At 44.7% G+C, this 20,311-nt stretch overlaps 1 protein-coding gene across 1 annotated transcript in view; it reads right to left on the bottom strand.

The window, feature by feature from the left end:
* Window positions 1–1,620: 1,620 nt before the first annotated feature.
* The window catches only part of kif26ab (kinesin family member 26Ab), a 65,927-nt gene continuing 47,236 nt past the window's right edge, over window positions 1,621–20,311 (bottom strand). Inside the window, 13 exon segments of the mRNA XM_018690230.2 lie at window positions 1,621–3,705; window positions 3,807–3,945; window positions 3,947–3,958; window positions 4,189–4,212; window positions 5,153–5,346; window positions 5,998–9,262; window positions 10,129–10,291; window positions 10,640–10,799; window positions 11,558–11,741; window positions 12,657–12,919; window positions 13,518–13,611; window positions 14,650–14,862; window positions 17,718–17,901. Coding sequence (XP_018545746.1) covers window positions 3,524–3,705; window positions 3,807–3,945; window positions 3,947–3,958; window positions 4,189–4,212; window positions 5,153–5,346; window positions 5,998–9,262; window positions 10,129–10,291; window positions 10,640–10,799; window positions 11,558–11,741; window positions 12,657–12,919; window positions 13,518–13,611; window positions 14,650–14,862; window positions 17,718–17,901 — 5,077 coding nt within the window. The 3' untranslated portion in view covers window positions 1,621–3,523.

Raw genomic sequence — 20,311 nt, 5'->3', positions numbered from 1 at the left:
TTATGCTTTTGATCAAAACAGAATTAACAGGGAGGAGGCAAGATGTTGTTGCACAGCAGGTTTCAGTTTCTAGCTGAACACATCCAAACACATACAGTATAATACTCAACAGGACTTCATGTATCACACTGACCAGAAGGCCCTCCTGATGCAGAGAGTGATTAATTTCTCTGGATTCACAGCTCTTTTTACTACTGTTGATTCAGGTTAGGGACAAGAGTATGTTCACTAAGCAAGTGGATGCCACAAATCTGACCTTCCATCATCATGTCTCAACAAAAAGATGGTTAAACTGCAAAGGCAATGTTGACAGACACGGTTCAAGAAATTGATACAGTTTTTTTCTCTCTCTCTCTCTTCTTAAAATGATGAGAACTATAAAATCTAAAATCTGTAATGGCCAGCATTTTGTACCTTGCACTCGCTGTGTGCTATAAACTTCTACACAACGTATCTTTAATTCAGAAAATACAATTATCATATGGAGGTGGCATTAAGCAGGTGTGACGACGCTAATAACAATCCCAGTTGTCTTCAACTGACAACTTTCACCTTATTTCCTCCGGATGATTAGACCTTTGTTTAGGTTCATGCTGGACAGAGCTATGCTATCTTAATCTCAGCTGGTATTGAGACTCAGTGTTTCGGTAGGAATAAAAACAGTGTATGACAACTACCTCGTCAGTTCAACCAAAATACAGGGGGGAAAAGCCATACTTGCTCACTTACCTCTTGTGGTGTAAGCCATGCAGGAGGTTCAGGTTTTATTTCGACATATTCATCCCTGAAGTTTCTGACGCCACACCCGGTGTAATGGCGGAGACTGGATGGCATTTTGTTTAACAGTGAAAAACGTTAAACTCCGACATTTTTACAATGGAATAATGTCAGAAGACATTATTTTACTCTTTTTTTCGGGGCTACATATTTGGAAGGAAAAGTCCTTATATTTTGTCCATAGTGTTTCTCGGGCGCACCAGGAGGCTCAACCCAGCACAGTCACACTCGATCAGTCCTGAGGAGAGGCCTAATCAACTGAGGTGAAAACACCTGTGGTGAAGAAACCTTTGGTGTCAAGGGCCTTAATTTTGGCAGTCCTTCAGATTGCCATGGATTTTGGGCGTTTTAAGGAGAATATAGGGTCTTGTTCATTAGTTACATTCATAGTTAGTACTTAACATAGACGAAAAAAAAACAAAATTGCTCAACTTTCTGTTGACCTGCAGTACATCTATACGGTATGTTTTCATTTAAACTTAATCTAATGAATTTATACATTTCAAACAACTAAAAAAATAATGCTGTAAAGTTACATAAGTTACAGCTCTTTTCATATGTTAAGGAAGATCTGTCTCTATTAGACAATTGCAACACTGAGGATATTGTGCATATGATTGTTAGGGAAGTGCTTTAGAGCTGAGTAATTACTTGGAAAAAATGTAAATGTTTATGTCTCTCAAGAATATCTATAAGCAACTGTAATAATATGAATGTTTCAGTTTTTCTCTTGGCTGCCTGCTGTTATAAACTACAACTACCATCTGCCTTTTCTTCTTTGCAATGGTGTGGAAACAAACAGTCCTATGAATATAAGAACTAGGGAAATCAGTCAACTCTGAATTATCAGTAAGAAGAACCATTTTATTCACAGGAACTGTAAAAGTAAAACACAAGCTGCCATATCATACATTTATACATAGGGTCTGAAAGTCCTATACAAAAACAAAGATATTCGAAAATATGGGTTTTGATATGAAATATGACCTTACATATAATAATTTCTTGGAAAAAGGTCTTGGTTTGGTAATAGTTATTTAATTTATGAGCCTAACCCCACATTAGTGAAAACTGAAGTTATTGTAAAAAATTAGAATGGTAAAAATGGAGTAGAAATCATTCTTAAAAATGATTTAAAAATCTCATGCAGCATCTTCAGAGAGGGCCTGAGAGAGTACATCTTTGTAAAAGAAAGAAAAACAAAGTCATATTTGTCATAGATATAGAAATCAAACACACCAAAATACAACAAAGCCAGTTTGTTTTTCTTAACAATCATTTTCACCGATCATCTCTCTGTGTCAGCCATTTGATTCATAACAAGCACATTCTGGCAGCTACAAGGAGCTGATACCATGATTGATTTTGCTAAACAATGTCACGATCATTTGCTCTTATTCACTGCATCATTTCACAGGAAACTAACAATTCTGGAGTCTTTGTTTCAGACACTGGGTCAACTTTGTTAATTTGCCTATTTAGAAAAAAAAGTAGTAGGGGACAAAAGAGGCCAAACTGTGTTGTTGCCCTTAAGTCAGTATTGAGGTTCTTACAGTAGTTGCAGTTAATGTATTGGAATGCATAGAGCCAAGGCTTGGCAGCGCTTAAAAAAGTACTGGATAAGAGGCCAGTAGACTTGTGCTATCTCATTTGTGCCCCTTTGTATTATAGTGTTTAGATAGCCCCCTGGTCCAAGCCCATTTGGAAAGAAATTAGGCTCACTGATGAGCACTGCTATCAGTGTAACCATTCATCATTCTATCCTCATCGGCTAATGTGGAGAAGGTTAAGTCTCTCAGGGTTGCATGACCACATACTGAGGCACCAGAGAGAATGGCTGAATCAAGAATAATCGCTCACTATCCATCACAGTGGCCCTTTGATTGATATGTTTTGGCTTAATCTCTCATTTTCAGTGAGATAAAAATGGACAAGCACAGCTTGAATAAGCCTTCCGTCCCCCAACATTACTGCTGCTCTACCTTAGTGCATCCACTGAGACCCATTTTGATCAAGGCAACTGTAGGGAAAAAAAAACATTCACTCAGCCCTGCGAGCTTCACAAGCCAGCTGGCAGGCGATGAGTGACAACAGCAAATGCAGTCCTTGATGAGATAACATAGTCCAGTTTGAAAATCTAGAAAACTACAGAACCAGAGAGTTAAAATAAGGCGCAAGAGGCTGAATGAACATGGATAAAATGCTGAGGTTTGAAACAAGAGAAAAGGCAAAGTCTGGGAGCGCAATAACATTAGCTTATTGCTTTTTCTTTTTTCGTCTTTATTTTTTCCCTTAAAAGGATATTTGTACACACCACATAATCATATAAATACACTATACAATGCAATATAAAATATTTTTCATAAAAGCAATATGTTCAGGGTTTGCTTGGGTATGCTAAAGATACCTGCACCATATGAAAAATAACGACTCAAAACAAAACAATTTTAAAGGCACTTCCAGGTGTTGTTGACTCTTGAGTAAGTGATAGCCACTGCCTTGCCATTCAGGCAACAGCACATTGTGCTCACGTTTCATTTCTCTGCCATTTAAACCATGTCCTGGACAACGAGGCACTGCAGCTAGGTGGTTAAGATTTCCTCCGTTTTCATGCAAAGATCCACTCTCATCTCATCTCTGTCTCTGGTTGTTCTTCATTCCAGTGATTACTATAAACTGGCTGCTACATTTCGTCATCCTTCTTCTTCTCACTTCCTCATTTCTCCACCTCGACTTTCTTTTGTCCTCAGACTTCAACTTCTCGCAGTCCCTCCTGAGTGCCAGACGTCGGCATGCTGATGTCAAAGCAGGTTACCATCATGACACGGGACTTGCATAGGTTCACGCAGAACTCCAACTCCTCTGTGACCTGTGCCAAGGCCTCCAGGTACTCCGGAGACTCTTTATCCAAATTTGGGTCCACCTCAACTGTTGTAAAGGGAAAATGATGTTTGATTAGATGGTTTGTCAACACAGATCTTCTAAAGATTTGACAGTATTACATTTACAGGTTTTCTGTAGTCACTTACACTCTCCTGTCCACTTGCTGGGGTCCATCATCAACCGGGCCTTGGTGTCCTCCAGCTCCTCTAACAACACCTCATGCTTTGCTCTTAGTTCCTTCACTTGCTGTTGCCTTCTCTCCAGCAATTTAAGCTTACTGTTGAAAATACAGCAGGCCCTGGGAGACAAGGAGAGATTATTAATGACAGAAAAAAGTCTTAAAACAGAAATGCAACAGAAATTGTGAAAAATGGCTGACATACACTTATACGTGCTAGTTTTTGTCATGTAAAAAAAATATGTTTCCTCCTGATTGTGGGCTGAATTATGATTGTGGTCATGCAACTACTGTAATACAGTCTGTGCCTCTTAAAATGAAACCCCAGTCACTATGAAAAATAGGCTCACCTTGTCAACATCCTGGAATGGTTGCTAAAGAGTGAGATCAGGGAAAACAGATAAAGCAAGTTAGCATGTTCGAACAAGATAATTATATGGATATCATATAGTCTCTGAACAGTATGCAAATATACACACGTACTGTAGACACAAGCTATTGATGCATCTGCACAAGATTTTAAAAGTAAAATAGTGAGGGGAAATCATGGAAAAGTAATTAATTACTTATCACTCAGGCAGTGATGGCTGGGAGAAAAAATTAAAGAGCGGTTTTTCCTAATTGAAAGTAAATCAAACTACCATCTAGCTGATTTAATATCTTCTCTTAACAAATCCCTGTCTGGCTGTGGCGAACTTGTGGGAGCAGTTAATGATCCACAGAAGAGGAGTCAGCTATAAAAAGCCATCAGGCAGCCAGTGAAGAGTGCTAGCGGTGAGCTGATTTGGGATGTTGTTGGGAGCAGCTTCATTCATCACACATTCCCTGACCAATCTTTTCATACCATCTTCTTTTTCATTCCTTCTTCCCCTCCACATCCCCACTGCTATCGTCAGCAGTAAGCTGAGTCATCACCCATATCCAAACCAATTAACCCTCATCAGTAATTGCCTCCTGAACTCTTGACATTCCTTAGGAACGCTGCCAAAATACCAAGCTCTGGGAATCTGGACACAGACATTTTAACTCCAGGATTGGCCACTGAGCTGACTGAAGGTCAGACGTCTGAGACATATTATTCCTGTCTTGTTCTTTAAAAAGAAACTGGGAAGATGTGAGCTAAGTCATTCCCACAACATAAGTCAACGTGGCACATCTTGAGCATGTGTGGCATCAGTGTTGCGCATGCAAAATATTGCGGCAGCTTAGCAAGTGGGATTGACAAGACGTTGACCCAGACATTGCATGATCTAAAACAAGCATAGCAAGATGAACCACCATGTAAAAACAAGTCAGGAGTGACCCTCTACTCACCTCTGTGGTTTCCTCCTGACGCCGCCTCTGGAGCCGTTCCACATCATCGATCTCATACACCTTGATCTCAAAGGGCTCCTTCAGCGGTCCAGACATAGGAGGCAAGTCCACCCACTGACCTGCTGTGCCCACCTTCTTCCCCAGGGAAGAGGTATCTGGCAGGGGTGCTGGGATCAGCCGTCTTCTCTGGAAGCCTGCAAAGCAATGTATATGGTCAGGCAGGTACCGGTTAACGCTGGTGACATACAGTAGTAGTATTTGCTAGGATCTATGAGTAAATATGTATGAGTCTCACTAAAGTAAATGTAAAATGATGCAAGGTTTTACACAGGTCACCTGAGTCGTGGTGATCACATATTTATAAGGGTTTCATGAGTAACTATTCTGTATGTCCATAACCCAAATAAATGCAAAAGGTTGGTTTGATGCACATGAATTCAAATGGCTATATAAACAAGGCTACAAAAACTTGAACCAGGTCACTGCTGCTCATGTTCTATTCATCTTAGCTGATCATCACACAGTTCAAAGTCATCTTGTTTTAAACATTCCTTATCATTTTGCTATGTATGTATGAATAATGTATGCTGCTGATTCAGGAGGAAAGAAAATCCAATGAAACACCAATTCATGAATGTAATAAGAATGGATTCATAAAGTTAGAACCCCTGCATGGATAATTTCCTAGGAGAGAGCATTCATTTCTGAATGCTATTTCAATGTGTGTAGTTTTACACACAAGCAGTGTCTGATAGATATCACATACCAGTGTGATATATTCATAATATTTGTGAATATTTCCTATAACAGCATTGCTACATGTGAAACCCAAATTACTTTCTCACCGTTTGCTCTCTTCTTGGGATACTTGGAGCTCCTCGTTCTGCCTGAGGATGACATGCCGCTCTCGCTCATTGAGTCGTGGGCAGAGGAAGCGCTGCCTGTGGCTTCACTGTCACGGATCATGCTTTCATATCCGCTGCTGCCTCCGCTGTGGTAGAACAGGGCCGTGCGGCCCATAGCTGGAGGCAGCTCCCCACTCAGCACACTGCTGTTGTCACTGCCATGGCCGCTGCTGTAGCGTTGAGGCCGCCTAGGTGCAGTAATTTTGCTGTATGGAGAGGGCAGCATAGCTATGGGAGATTTGTCATCACTCACGTTCACCCCGCTGTCATTGCCGCTGTCTGAATCCCCTGAACCTTTCATGTGTTTGCCTGATATGTTGCCTGTAGCCAGTTCGCTCACGCGGCTGTTGGCGGCCCGCATGGCCTGCTTTGTGCCCATGATAGTTCCTCTCCCGGGCTTACTGCTAACAGCAGCAGTGGTCCGAGGAGCCGACGTCCGTCCTGAGGGAGGGAGGTTGGCGTTGGTATTCCTGGTCACGGGAGTAGCCAAAGATTTGGTGGAGGAGCTAAGGCCCTTTGAGTTGTTGGCTGACAGTGAGCGTGCCTTACTACCATTGACTGCTCCTAATGCTCTGGGATTTACAGAAGCTTTTACCTGACCAGGTTTGCTAGTATTTCCTCCACTTGGGGATGATGGGCAGGTAGCTATAGGGGAGCTGGATGAATTAGGAACACCAAATCTCGGAATGGACCTGCTGGATTTGCTACTGCTGCTCCCTAAACTTGCCCCACTATTCTCCCTACTAAGTGCAGTTCTGGAACCAGATAAAGACAGGCTTTCACACCTTTCCAGTGACATTTGACTGCCATAATGCTGCCCAGCCTCTCCTCTTGGCCCTCTGGCCTTCAGACTGGAGGTAACTTTGGCTGTGTTGAGGCTGGAGGTTTTGAAACTGGTAGAGTCCACTCTGTGACGTACCTCAAGCTCATCCTCTGATACAGCTGCCCTCGCTCCAGAGGCCCTACCTGTCTCCCCATACGGTGACTTTAAGGCACTTTGGGGCAGCAGGGTCTTAGTCTTATGATCAAGACTGGACTTTCTCACTGGGGGGGGAGGGGGCGAGGTGCAACCAGGTTTAGGGAGATTACTCGCTTTCTGTGAGTTAGCCTTGTTGCTTTTCCCCAGAGAGGAGAATTTAAGGCTTGTAGTAGATGAAATAATATCTTGGGTTCCCTTGTAGTCAACTGAGGAATGGATAACGGGCACTGTTCCCAGGGTGGTGGCACCTCGTCTCAGCTGAGGCATTTTGCTGGGTGGGTTCTTACTGGCTGACTTCTCGCAGCCGTCGACCACCCTCTGGGATGAGGTAGACCCCTGCACCTTGGGTGGGCGAGGTACACTGTTGCTGTTGTTGGATGTTTTGCTGGATGGTATGCCACTGGGGGGGTTTCTGAGAAATTTGCTGGTGCTGCTGGAGTCAGAAAACTGAGGTTCTGAGTGGTTGTCAATGCGCTGCCAAGGATCCTCCTGCTTAGCCTCTTGCCTTGGTGGCTCTCTACTGCTGCTGCTGCTACTGCTACTACTATGAGAGATGGATGAGGTAGGTTTAATCTTCCTGGGAAGACTGGAGTGGACTATGGAGGGGCCCTGTGGAAGTTGAGAGGAACTAAGTGAGTGAGCTTTCGTTATTTTAGATGTGAATCGGAGGGAGCCTTTGGCTGATTCAGGAGATGGGGGGCACTTTGTCAAGGATAGTTTGCTTGAGGCAGCACTATCACTGTCTAGGTCAGAAAAACTAAATCCACTGTCATTTAAGGAGTTCTTGGCATCTCTAGGAGAGGATACACAATGGAACATATCAAGGGAATCGAAGTAAAAGGTGGCCTCTGGTCCCATGTGTTTGGCCTGAGGAAGGAAGACGTCTGTAGACTGAGCTCCTTCACTCTCCAAGGTGCAAACACTAACCTCACTAAGCCAAGAGCTGATAGAAGAACCCCTGCTGTCTATACACTCCATTGCTCCCTCCTGGAGGGGTGTGACCACTGCAATATTCACCTCTGATCCTCCCACAGCTGATGTGTAGGCATCAAATTCATCATTGATGCTGCTAATGATGCTGACAGGTCGGGAACCAGAGGCCAGGGCCTGAAGGGAGCAGTCGCTGTTGAAGCTGATAATGCTGGATGGCCGACCCTTATCTACAATGCTGCCTATAGACAGCTCCTCCACCACAGTGAACACCAGTTCATCTTCTCCATTCAGCTCCACGGGTTGCTGCAAGGTGACAGTAGCTCTAAGGATGTCCCGATCCAGACACCTCTCCCTCAAAGTAGAGCGCACCTGACACACCTCCATTGGAGCTCTGAGCAAAGGGGAGGTGCAAGGATCCCTCCTTTTTACAGCCTGGTGGCTCATTCCCACAGGTGGCATCCTGGTGCTGGATCTTTCTTCATTATCTGCATTTTCTCTCTGCTGTGAAGGAGGCAGGGCCGGCTTTGGCAAGGCTTTTTTGTTGAAGTAGACTTTCTCCCTCACCACAGGCTCAGAGTTTGGCGCTGTAGCGGTCACTAGTTTATTTGTGCTAATCCTGCTTTCAGAAACCAAGGCCTTCTCACCATCAGCGCTGGTTCTGCATACATTTTGGACACTCTCAGGTGGTGCCCTGTCTGCAGGTATGCATTGCCTCTTGGCACTGTCCAGTTTAGATTTAGTGGGACTACAGGATGGTTGTGTGGGGACAGATTTAGGAGATTGTTTGGGTGAGATGCCCTCTTGGTTGTGAGAAATATTTGCTACAGTCTTTGGTGAAACAGAGCCCTGGCTCTCCTTAGATTTGTCAGTCTTGGGGCTAGCCTGGCTTCTCTTGCCCTCTCCAACAAAGGCAGTGGGTTCTTCACTGCCATCTATACACTCTAGCCTCTCCTGCAGCTCAGCAAATGTGTTGCATTTGAAGAACTGGTCTCTGTCCAGAGGGCCCTCTTTTGAAGACTTCTTCTTGTTCAGGGAGGGGATGATTGGAACAAATGCAGGGGGGCCTTCATTGTCACTGAGCTCCCTGTCTGAGATTGCAGTTCCCCCAGGGCCCACGTAAATGACAGTATCACAGGACTGTTCACTACTGGAGGAGTAGTCTGGGTCACTGAGCAAAGAGGGCAGTTCTGGGTCCAGGGCCACTGTCCGAGGGTGGAAGGGCCTGAGGTGGGGTGGCCGGCGAATCCTCCCTTCCTCACAAGAACTCTCCCCTCCAGATGAACTGGATGCATACTGCAAAGCAGAGTTGAAGAACACATTAGTCTTTTTGGATTTAAATATGATCTCATTAAGTGATGACAGTAATGTGATTCTATCCTCTTAAAATATTAATGTAACAATTCCATCATCTTAAAAAACCATTTTAAACCTTATAATTCATAGCAAATTCATTTCTTAACAATTTCATAGTGAAATAAATCGCAGGGCTATGAAATTACAAGTCGATATTTATCTAAGGGTTAAAAGTGCACATCAATAGTCACACAGAAATTAACGTCAATAATATGAATTGCTGTATGTGGACTGCATTGTAATCATGCCTGTGACCAAATAAATACATGCTGTCATTCCACCTAATTATCAGAAGCATATATTTCCCTAATCCGAGGGAAGGCATTACACACTTCCTTAGGCAGTGGTATTGATTACATGATTATGTCTTGAGGAGCTGAGAAAAACTAGCTCTGAGTTACCGCACTAATAATCTTTCATTTGCAGAGGCATTCACACATTCATTTGCTTAATAGCTCCAAAATTACAGGAGGAAGAAAAATTCAAGGACTTAAGTCATGGCATGAAATATGACGAATGTAATCAAAGTTGCACATGCATATTAGGAGTGTAATTGCTATAAAAACACTTAAAAATAATGTTAAATAACAATTACACTGTATTCGTCATTTGAAAACAATAAACAACATTAAACGGAGCACATGGGAATCATTATTTAGAAGTATTTTAACCCAAATGACAAAATGCCTACGTTGTTAAATTGTACCATTTAGCTGTCACTGGATTTTTACACATTACTTGTTTATCAGTTCATTACTGCATATGTTAAAGCAGATTTATCAGTGCTCATTAGTTCATTAGTGTACCTTAGATTTCTTCTTCCTCATGCGGTGGATGCGGGACGCCAGCTGGATAGTGGTGAGTGAGTCAGCGTAGTTGGCAGGAGAATCTGAGATGTGGGCGATCATGGTGGTTCTGCAGTTGATGTTGCCAAGGGACTCCCTCAACAACATTGTCAGTTTGCTGTCCCTGCAGGGTGCAATTACATTGTTATCAACAAACAGCACAATAATACTTCAAAGTGACAAAAAGGTAGCTGACACAATTCCAGGAGGAGCCATTTTGAATTCTCTGAGCTGAAAAATACTCCCAAATGACAGGTCATTAATCTTTTCATACCTGAGCAACTACAATATAATCTTATGCAACGCCAGTGAAAGCTATTATATGAGGCTAACTAAACAAGCTAAATAAATAGTCACACAGCAAACTTGAAAGACTGATGACATGCAGCGACTTGCCTGAAACAATTACTTATATTTCACAAAAGCTAAAACACAGTAAAAGAGATCATAAAACTAATGGTGGTTGTCTTACCTGTAAGGTACGTGCTTTGCTCCATTTGCTAAAGCCATGATGACATTTCCCAGCGCATTCAGAGAGAGACACAAGCCTCCACCTCCTTCTCTGCTCTTACTCAGGACCTTTTCACAACTTCCCAGGTCGATGAGGTGCAGCCTGCTCCGTCCGCCTGACACTGTGCCAATGACAGAGGAAGAACCAGGTGAGCACGGCGCAGTCACTCCCTCTCCAACGTCAGCTCCTCACGCACAGCGCCATTGATGACAGGAGTGGCAACAGGGTTCAGCCCAGACTAGACCGGTGATTGTCAGAGCTGTCTGATTTTATATATGAGTAACACTCCCACACTGAAATGATTCAAATTGCAGCCAGACTGGTAAACTCCCACCAGATGTGTAACTCATGGTAACGAGGAGGCTCCATTGGTTAGACACATAAAAATGAAAGAATCCACTGACAATAAGAAACACACATGCAGTCCCTCTATAATGATTTAAAACGCAGCTAGAGTGAATTGGCTGTCACAGGGAAAATGATAGGGCTTCACATTGTTATGTGGGTGACTGATGGAACTGCTACAGCAGCAGAAAAACATTTAATTCTTGTCAGGAAGGCTTCAAATATTCATTCGCTCTTGACCAAAGCATACAAACTAATTTCTGTCTTGCAGAGGCCAAAACCCGGTTCATCCATAAACATTGCAAATATGGGACTTGGCTGATGTTCTGTTCATTCTTATAGTGCAATGTTGTCATGTAGCTCACAACAAAACCATCTTGTGATTATTCAGTGTGAAAGACAGGTCACCTTTGCATAGATATAATTAGGAGAGGAAATCATATACTGTTCTGGTTGCACATAAATCACTCTATAACTCTGTACTGCAAATGTGTGGTGGCAACTTGCAGGTTGTAGTAATATAATAGTACTAACTTCCTCCCTTGCCACTCTTCTCCATGCGGTACTGGTAAATGTGCAGTGTGAACAGCATGTGGGAGTTGCGTCGTTCCTCCTCATCTGCATTGGGTCTGCTGGTGCTGCGTGCAGCGATGGCTGCATCCAGGAAGAAGGCGGCTTTCTCAGCTGTCGGAGCACGGAGCTCGCTCTGATTCTGGAGCTGCAGGGGTGGGTGGGCGGGGAGAGAAGAGATAGAGAGCAGGGTTAGGGTGAGCAAAGGAGACCACATAGGGCTTGAGAAAGAGGTGAGGTGATAGATGTGAAAAGGATACCCGGGGTAGAGAGGAAAAGAGAAAGAGAGAGGGGGGCCGGTTAATTGGACCCCAGCACACATTCCTGGCCCATTAGATTGGGTCTCGGGGGCAATTAAAACGGCAGATATGCACACTGAGGGAGGAGGATTAGGAGAGGTAATGGTGGAGCAGAAGGCAGGGGCACTTCTCTTACCACTGCATGTGATGATGGCAGTGGTGAGATACAGAAAGAGAGGAGGGGAAAGGAGGAGGTAGAAGAGAGAGAGAAGGCGGGGGGTATCATGAAGGTAGCCCACGCGTGGCTGCTGAGAGGAAGAGCATGAAGGAACCTCACAGAACTGCATGGGCTTTGAAGTCAGAGTCCATACATATCCCCAAAAAACAACATCTGACAGTAACACCTGTGAGTGCCTTCAAACCTACAGTCTTCCACCATCCCCCAATAATACCTCTATTGTGCTATAGAGGGCTGGCACTAACACACAGGTAATAGATGCTGATGGATGCTGACGGAGAGTCAATACAAAGGTAAGAAAAAAGCCATCAATACCACAGATGGGTTTGGTGGAAATATAAAGCAAGGATTTCAGAGGCAGGTAGGATAGAGCGAGACTGACTAGGAAGTCCTGGGAGATAAAAACACACACGTACACACACATGCACTCACAAGAAGAAAGTCAAACATCTCTGGGAGAGGAAGAGGTAGATCATATACAGAAAAAAGATCAATACTGAGAGAGACTAATACTTTAAAACCTGCAGGGAGAATGAAAGGATCAGCAAACAAAGAGAAAGTGGAGAGAGAGTGGAGTGCTTCTAACCTGAGTGCCACAGATGGGATCCTCCCTTAGGTGGATACCCGGGGACTGGCCTTCTTGCAGGCTGCCTGTTGACACCTCAGACAGCAGGTCTTTGAGCTCCTCGTCCTTCCCAAAAATTTCCACCGCGGACACTCGGACAGAGAAGCGCGTGCCCGTCTTCTCCTTGCGCTCGTTGATGAGCTTGAAGAGCCAGGAAATGGCACAGGGCACAATGCCTAGACTCTGAGTGGAGCTGTCTTTGCCAATCATGGTGTATGTCTTGCCTGAGGATGTGTGAAAGAGAGAGGGGGGGTGGGGTGGAAATGAGAATATTGCCTTACTCAACAACACTGGCTCACTATATGTTCAAACTAAAATTACTTCTGTCATCAAGCTGTCTGGAATGGGCAGGACAAAGGAATAGACACTGACACTGGATATTTTCTGAGGGTTATTGTGTTTAACAACTGCTGATGAAAAAAATTAATAATGGTTGATGTGGGGGTTCGGAGGTAATATCCAGTACATGCCAAATAAAAATCAAACACTAATCCAAGGACCCATTCCAGAAGCAGTCATTCTGTGGAGAATTATAGCTGGTGGAAACAGCAGTGTGAGGAGAGCAAGCCCTTCAGCCTAAGAGCACTGGCCAGGCCAATTACTAAGATTTTAATTACAGACTGAGCCCTGAAGCCTGGATACAGCACTTTACCCCACTCACCCCCCACCCGATCCCTTTTCCTCCAATCTCCCATTCCTTGACTCACCCCAGTGCACTGCTAAGCCAATTGTGGACATCAAGTGTAGCTAACAAAGAGCAATGAGAGTTTTCTTTGGCTAACAAAGGCTCTCGTCTAATCTCTTGCCAGTGGAGGAGCTTACCGAGCTTGACTTGTCCAAAGCAGAAGATGCAGCCGTCTGCACCGTTCACCACAGACTGGATGACCTCGGCTACTGTCCCTGAGCACACCTCAGCCTGTGAAAGACACACATAAACAGCCCCCTCACAGTCAATTTACAATTCAGCCACATCCAAGAAATACTGTAAAACAGGCCTACATGACAACAATGCATCCAAAACAATAACATATAAACCCAAACAGCTATTTGGTATTGGTTACACCAAATCACATTAATGGTTTCTGTATTTTTCATCACCCAGGACCATGTGTGTTTATGTGTGTTTGTGTGTGCTGCTGCAACGTGTGGCTCATTTTTGCAATCTGTTTCAGCATGGGTCCTCTGGGGCAAGGCTTCTGAAGCAGAGGCCCATTCCCATACATCACATAGCAAACAAGGCCTCCAACAGCAGAACAGCTTGCTGTTACTGTTAGCCACCAGCAGTGCCGTCCCAGCGGCACAATCTAGCAGCCTGGCCTCAGCTCTGTTTCAGCTTTAGCCATCAGCAGATAACTTAGGGAAAATACTTTCTGGAAATGTGTGGCATGTTAAAAGATCTGAGGCTCTGACCACACTGTGAACACCGCCCCACACAGTGATGACAATCTCCTCTGCTTTCAGTTATTTAGAGCTTACTCCGCCAACGGGGATATACACAAAATATTTGACCTCAGGTTTTTCTGACATTTTGCAGTGACTGACACAGAGCTGATCATTCCATTGAAAAAGTGTTGTTTGTGTTAAGCTGTGGAGAGAGTAAGACTGGTGTACTCCTAAGTTACCACAGAGTAAACATGTATCTGACCTTTGTGTTTGATCTCTGTGGGTATGCCTGCTGTGTGCTGCAGAAGGCTGAGGTTAGATATAGCTGTTCTATGAAAGGAGAGGTTAGATATAACTGGAGTGGATTCAAATCATTCCCCAGAGGGCTTAAAAGGCCCAGCTGTTAGGCCCACGTTGGTATGAATGCCCTCTGACCCAAGACAGGCATTTTTCTCTTAAGCCCCTGGCCACACCCTGCCAGCATAAAGACGTCCCTTTTGCCCTTGAGAATCTGAAACAGCCCCCCCCCCCGACTCAGCAGCACAAGACATACACACATATTGGCCCTTACTTGTGAGGCATCCTGGGTAAAAACAGCATCGAAGGCGAATATCTTTGGGACGGCCACAGTGGCAGATCTCCTGTGTCCGGAACCGGAGTGTGGGCTGGAGGCGGGGTCGTAGAGGGTCAGCTGCTTCTTCCTACTGTCCACTTTTAAGAAAGACTGAGACTCTGAGGAGTCGGCAGCCTCCAGAGACGGACAGATACGCATCATCACTTTCACCTAAATCAAAAAAAAAGAGAAAGATAAGCAGAAAGGAAAAAAATGAAAGGGTGGATTAGAAAGTGAGATAGCGGAAAACATGAAAAATGGGCAGAAGGCGTCAGCAGAGAGATGTAAGAATGCATTTTTCAGGTTTAGCACAGAGAAAGAAAAATACAGGCTAAGCTAAACATCTTCTACTTAGAGTGCACTAACAGCAGAATGAGGAGAAATGTACCATAGGCATGCTGAATATAGGTTAGATCCAAGCTGAGAGCATGGCTCAGCATTGTGCATTAACATCACGTCCACTATGTCAGAGTTGATGGACATTGAAGGTTGCCATGGAAACACTAAGTCTCACATTGACTGGTGAACTCGATGGGTCAACACATCGTCTAATGGTGTCAGTGAAAGGCAGCAAGGTGCGTATTGAAAGTCATAGCAGAAAATGGTGGAAATTAATGTGTGTGAAGCACCACGCTGGGGGATTATCCCACTGGTGGGTTGTTTTTCTGGACCAGAAGCAGTTCACCAGCATGGGAGTGCAGGAGCATATGGCCCCCCCTCTTATCCCACCTACTCACTCTTCCCTCCTTCCCCTCTCCCTTCCCCGCTATTGCTATTGGAAACTGGCAGCTCCACATTAAGGAGCTCGAAACTTATCCTGTTGCATTCTGGGGCTTGACATTCATAAAGTAAAGCTTTCGATCTTAACACATTCCACAGGTCATGGTACAGTTCATCATGCCCACATGGCACGCTAAATAGGTTGACAGCTTATATCTAAAGGTGTTGATTTGGTACCGCTCTGACAAGCCTGTACATGTCTAACATTATTGCCGTGGTTACAGGAGTGAAGTCATTCTGCCAGTTGTGTGTGGTGGCACCTTGTACAAACAATAGCAATTTCACCATTTCCAGCCTCTGCCCTGCTGCGCAGATGCACTGTGTGTGGTTTTTGTGGGTGTGGTCGTGCTTGTGCATGTCAGACTATGTGACACCCACCCCGTTTACAATCGTCTTCTTTTGAAATTCTGACAACTCTATATTGCTTTACAATGTGATGGTCAGATATCACCCACCACTGTTCTCTGTGAAGGCACCGGGGATATATATCGGTGATTGACAGGAGACATAAACGGCTCTTGGGATATGTATAGCGATCTTTAGAGTCCCTGTCAACTCCCTGAGTGTTTAGTGTTATGCCTTGCATTACATCAACCGAACAGTTTCTATATCCAACAGCATATGTGATAGGAAACCCTATCCTGAGCCATTTCAAAGCCTCTTGAAAAAGTACCTGTGATGCCTCTCAGGCATTGAAATAAAACCCTTAAAACATAGTTAACTCCCTTCCCTTTTTGACAGATGACTGTTTTGCTCTGCCTGGGACTCTCCACTGTCCCCACCCCCACACAAAAGGTCCATTCTTCCCCTGACTAGTATATAAATATTGCTACAGATCCAGGCTCCAGCTCTCTCAAACAATGTCACTGGAAATTCCTTTCTTTCATTGAATGAATTCATCTCGGGTTCCTTAGGCCAAGTGCAAACTCTCTTTATACTCCGCAGGGGGGCTGTTATCCTGACTGACGTGTGCATATGTTGAGTAAATTACATTTGCTATGACATTTAAACTGGGCTTCCATGTTTGACTGCTGAGTCTCCATCTACCAGACAGAGGCTACCAGGCGAGCTAATGTCTCAGTTTTATTTATGTTGGCGGAGATCAGATACTGGAGGCCACAGAGGATTGGCCACAGTATTTTCACACCTCAGGCTCCGTGCTAATGGCCCCTGTTTCTATGTCCCTTGATCCCCCACAAAATCCATTAGTGTGGCTTGGCATTCCTCCATCCACTCAACTGTCTGTGCCTGAAAGATCCAGGTCTAGGTCAAAAGTGGAGAGGTGGAAGTGACCCACATACGGGTTGATGGAAACAAGACATTCACCCAAGTCTTGTTGAATTGAATAAGGTGAATTAATATGAAACAGACACAGGCAAAGTCAAAACCATGCAGGCTACTGGAGCTGTTATTGACAATGTGATTCCACAAGTGAGAGACGGGGATAAAGCAGACTAATGTTTGCTGTTTGATAAGAAAACCTAAAAATCTGGCCCGATAGGCTTGGAACAATATCATAAATCTTGATTTCCCCTTTAAAGCCAGCCAACGTAGCTTCACAGATGTACAACATACCTCAGGTGTGGGCTTGAGGAGGCTTGTTAATAACACAGGTTTTTTATGAAGTCCGTGTGTCAATGGGAGATTTACAATATGTGGCAAAATCTCAACCGTCTGGATACCTGGCAACAGAAGCGAGCACTTCCTATCCAGGTGGGATCTAATCTTGTTAGGGGACTTCTTCTGCTTTATAAATACAGGACGCCAGCTCTGACAAACAATACCCAATAAACCACAGAGGAAGAGCGACGTGTTTATACAGCTTTGCTTAATGACCGTCCTATTGCTGCCAGCCTGACTTTCATCATCGCACGCGGTACCTAAAATGGAATTAGAAATCCTGCTGTTAACTTGACCACAGATTTGTGAATTACAGTTTTTAACTGTCTTTCTGTGTTCAGAGAGAGGAATGCTGGTCTCACAAACTGAGTGAATTCATGACATTCCAGCAGGCTTATCTGACTGCATCTGCATAGACTGGACCAGACGGCACGCTGCCCCTGGACCAGTGTGTCGCCACTCTGCATTCTACTCTTTAAATAAAGGTCTGTCTGTATATTGTGTGTGTGTGTGTGTGTGTGAGGCTGTGTATGGATGTGTGTGGGGGGTTATGGAGGCTTACATGAACATGTAAGCATGTATGCTTTGAATCTTTTGTGTATATGCTGCTATGTGTCTGCACTCACCTTTCCCATCCCTGGGTTTTCTTTCACTTTGGACACGGCTCGGAGCAGGCATGGCGGAGCCGGGGGCGGCGAGACCTGCAGGATGCCGCTGAAGTTGGTGGGGTAGATGGAGGGCTCCTGTGGGTGGAGCAGTGAAGGCTGGTGCTTCTTCCGCTTGGAGGACAGGTTCAGCTTCTGAGCTGCCCTGAAAGATGGAAAAAAAACACCCGGAGGATGAAGCTAAACTTAGAAAATCACCATGCCAGAGAGTTCATATATAAGCAAATCACTTTTTGCTAAGGTGATGTTTTCCTCCAGTGAGGCGTCCAACCAAAAGCTTATTGATTTTAAATGTCTACCGTGACATTTTTTAGAGGTGTGCTGCAAAGCCTTTTAGAAATCACTCACTGAAACTGTAACATAAAGGTCACCATGCTCCTTTTAGTCTGCCATGGTAAACAAAGCCAGCAGGAGAGCTACACTATAGCACCAATCCCACCCTTTCTCCACTCTAAAAATGATTTTCTCCCAACTCCCAACTCATGCTCCCCTACCAAGAAAGATAATGCTTCAGCCTTCCACTTCGTCTAGAACCAGCAGAGTTCTCTCACATGATTTTTTTATGCAGAAACTGCAAACCCATAAGATAAAAAAAATTACTAGGGACCACATTTATGCTGTCATTAACAGGAAGGCATGAATTTATCTTGATCAAACACAAAAAACTGTCATGGACATGACAAGCGAGGACCGCTGAAACACAGCCCTATGGGATGTATTCATGTCCATCTCTGCCACTAAAGCGAAGCAGTTATGACAGAATTTGTTCACCCATCATTTGAGTCAAAGCTGGGGCATGTACCATATGCTGGGAGTTTTGATCATTTCTGTTAGCCGAGCTGGCCAGTACCAGCAGATGAGAGGCAGGTAGGTAAACCCAGCTCTCTCCTCTACTTTAGTGGTATCTTAATACTGCTCAGATAGCTGTCTGAGCAGTTCTGCTGTGTTGGCACCTAACAGAACCCTATGTTGTAACTAAATCCAGCTTTTTGACAGTCCTCTAATTAAAATCCACTGTCATCTTGGCCTCATGTCTCCCAGAGACAGCGCAAAGGAGACATACTAGATTGACCACGGGGGCCACTAAGTCAGGCACAGGCACTCTCTTTCTGTCTAAACTCCTGCGACTAAAAGGGCAGTACCAATATCTCTGCCTGGCCTGCAGGGAATCCAGCCAGACGTAGAGTGGTTCCAGGTATGGCATCGCCCTGGATCAGCTAACACCGCACCTCAGCTGGAAATTCAAGGTCAGGGGAGGAAAGTAATACCCAGAGGAAATTCAAAAGCACTCAAATGGTTTTCACTCAAGCACCGGGATTTCAGAAAAATGCAGGCGAGACAAAGAGGTGGTTGTCAACATGAGGGAAAGAGTGGCATAGACAATGAAAGAAAATTGGAGTGAGAGATTAAAAGATGAGAAATCTGCAGAGCAAGGGGTTTTTAGGAGATGTAAAAAAAGCAGAGCATGTGAGAAAGAGAAAGAGGGAGAGAGAGCAAAAGCAAAAAAGAACAGATCCATGTGTGTCCTGGTGAGAGGTAGTTTCCTAAGAGGCCAGACTGAGCTCATTAGTCCTTCAACTGGGCTCCTCTGGACAGGACTGGGTGGGCTACTGCCAAAAAACACTACCCCCCTCCCCTGTCCCTGCATCCTGGAGTGACAACCCCCCCCCCTTCACCCCCACCCCCAACTCCCCCTTCCTCTCCTAAGCAGTCCCCTCTCCACTGTACGCCCCCTGCGGCGACAGCCCAAGAGCACAATCAGGGAACACACTGCCGGCTGATGGAATAATTATTGCATCCAAGAAGGCGACAGGAGAAGGTTCTCCCCAGGGAGCTGCCTATGTGTGATAGCATGCGAGACGGATCGTGCTGACTGGGGAGGAAAAAAAAAATGAGATGGAATAGACGAATGTGAGATGGAGGGAAAGAAAGGGGAAACTACACCAGAGTACACGTGGCTGCGTGCGACTACATGTGTGCGTGCGTGTATGCGCATTTATGAGAGGTATCCGCAGCACATCCATTTCAAGATAAATGCAGCCTGTCTCTCACTCCCTCTCTTCCACCTCATTCTGTCTCTTCCTCTCTCACCAAAGAGATAAATCAAGCATCAAGAGTCATCATAAGACACCACATAGGAAAAAAAGGCAGGTAAGGGCACAGGTACTGATTTATAATTGTCTTGACCAGGGAGTGCTCACAACCCAAAGCTGAGCTGGTAACCTTGAGATTTAATTCATTCTGTACAATGACGACCAGTGCACATGTGTGCTTCAATAGAAGGCGAGAAAAAAGGATGATATTGCTTTTTTTTTCCCACCACGGCCACATGTACACAGGGAAATTAATTGCTTGTCACCTGCTCTCCCTGCTTCACCCTCCCTCCTCTTCTCCTCCTGTCTCTGCTTTTCTCAACTATATGATCAGTCAATGGAAAATAGGCGGCAAGGAGAGGCTCAGATTTCTTCAACAACAGCTCGTCCACCTGTTCACTCCTCATATCCAGGCTAATGAAGCTGTTTACCTACACAACTTGGTCTAAATGCTCATAAGGA

Source organism: Lates calcarifer, linkage group LG19, assembly GCF_001640805.2.
Source record: "Lates calcarifer isolate ASB-BC8 linkage group LG19, TLL_Latcal_v3, whole genome shotgun sequence".
Classification (NCBI taxonomy): domain Eukaryota; kingdom Metazoa; phylum Chordata; class Actinopteri; family Centropomidae; genus Lates; species Lates calcarifer.
The sequence above is the reverse complement of the archived record's forward strand: the minus strand, read 5'-3'. Positions and strand labels throughout refer to the sequence as shown.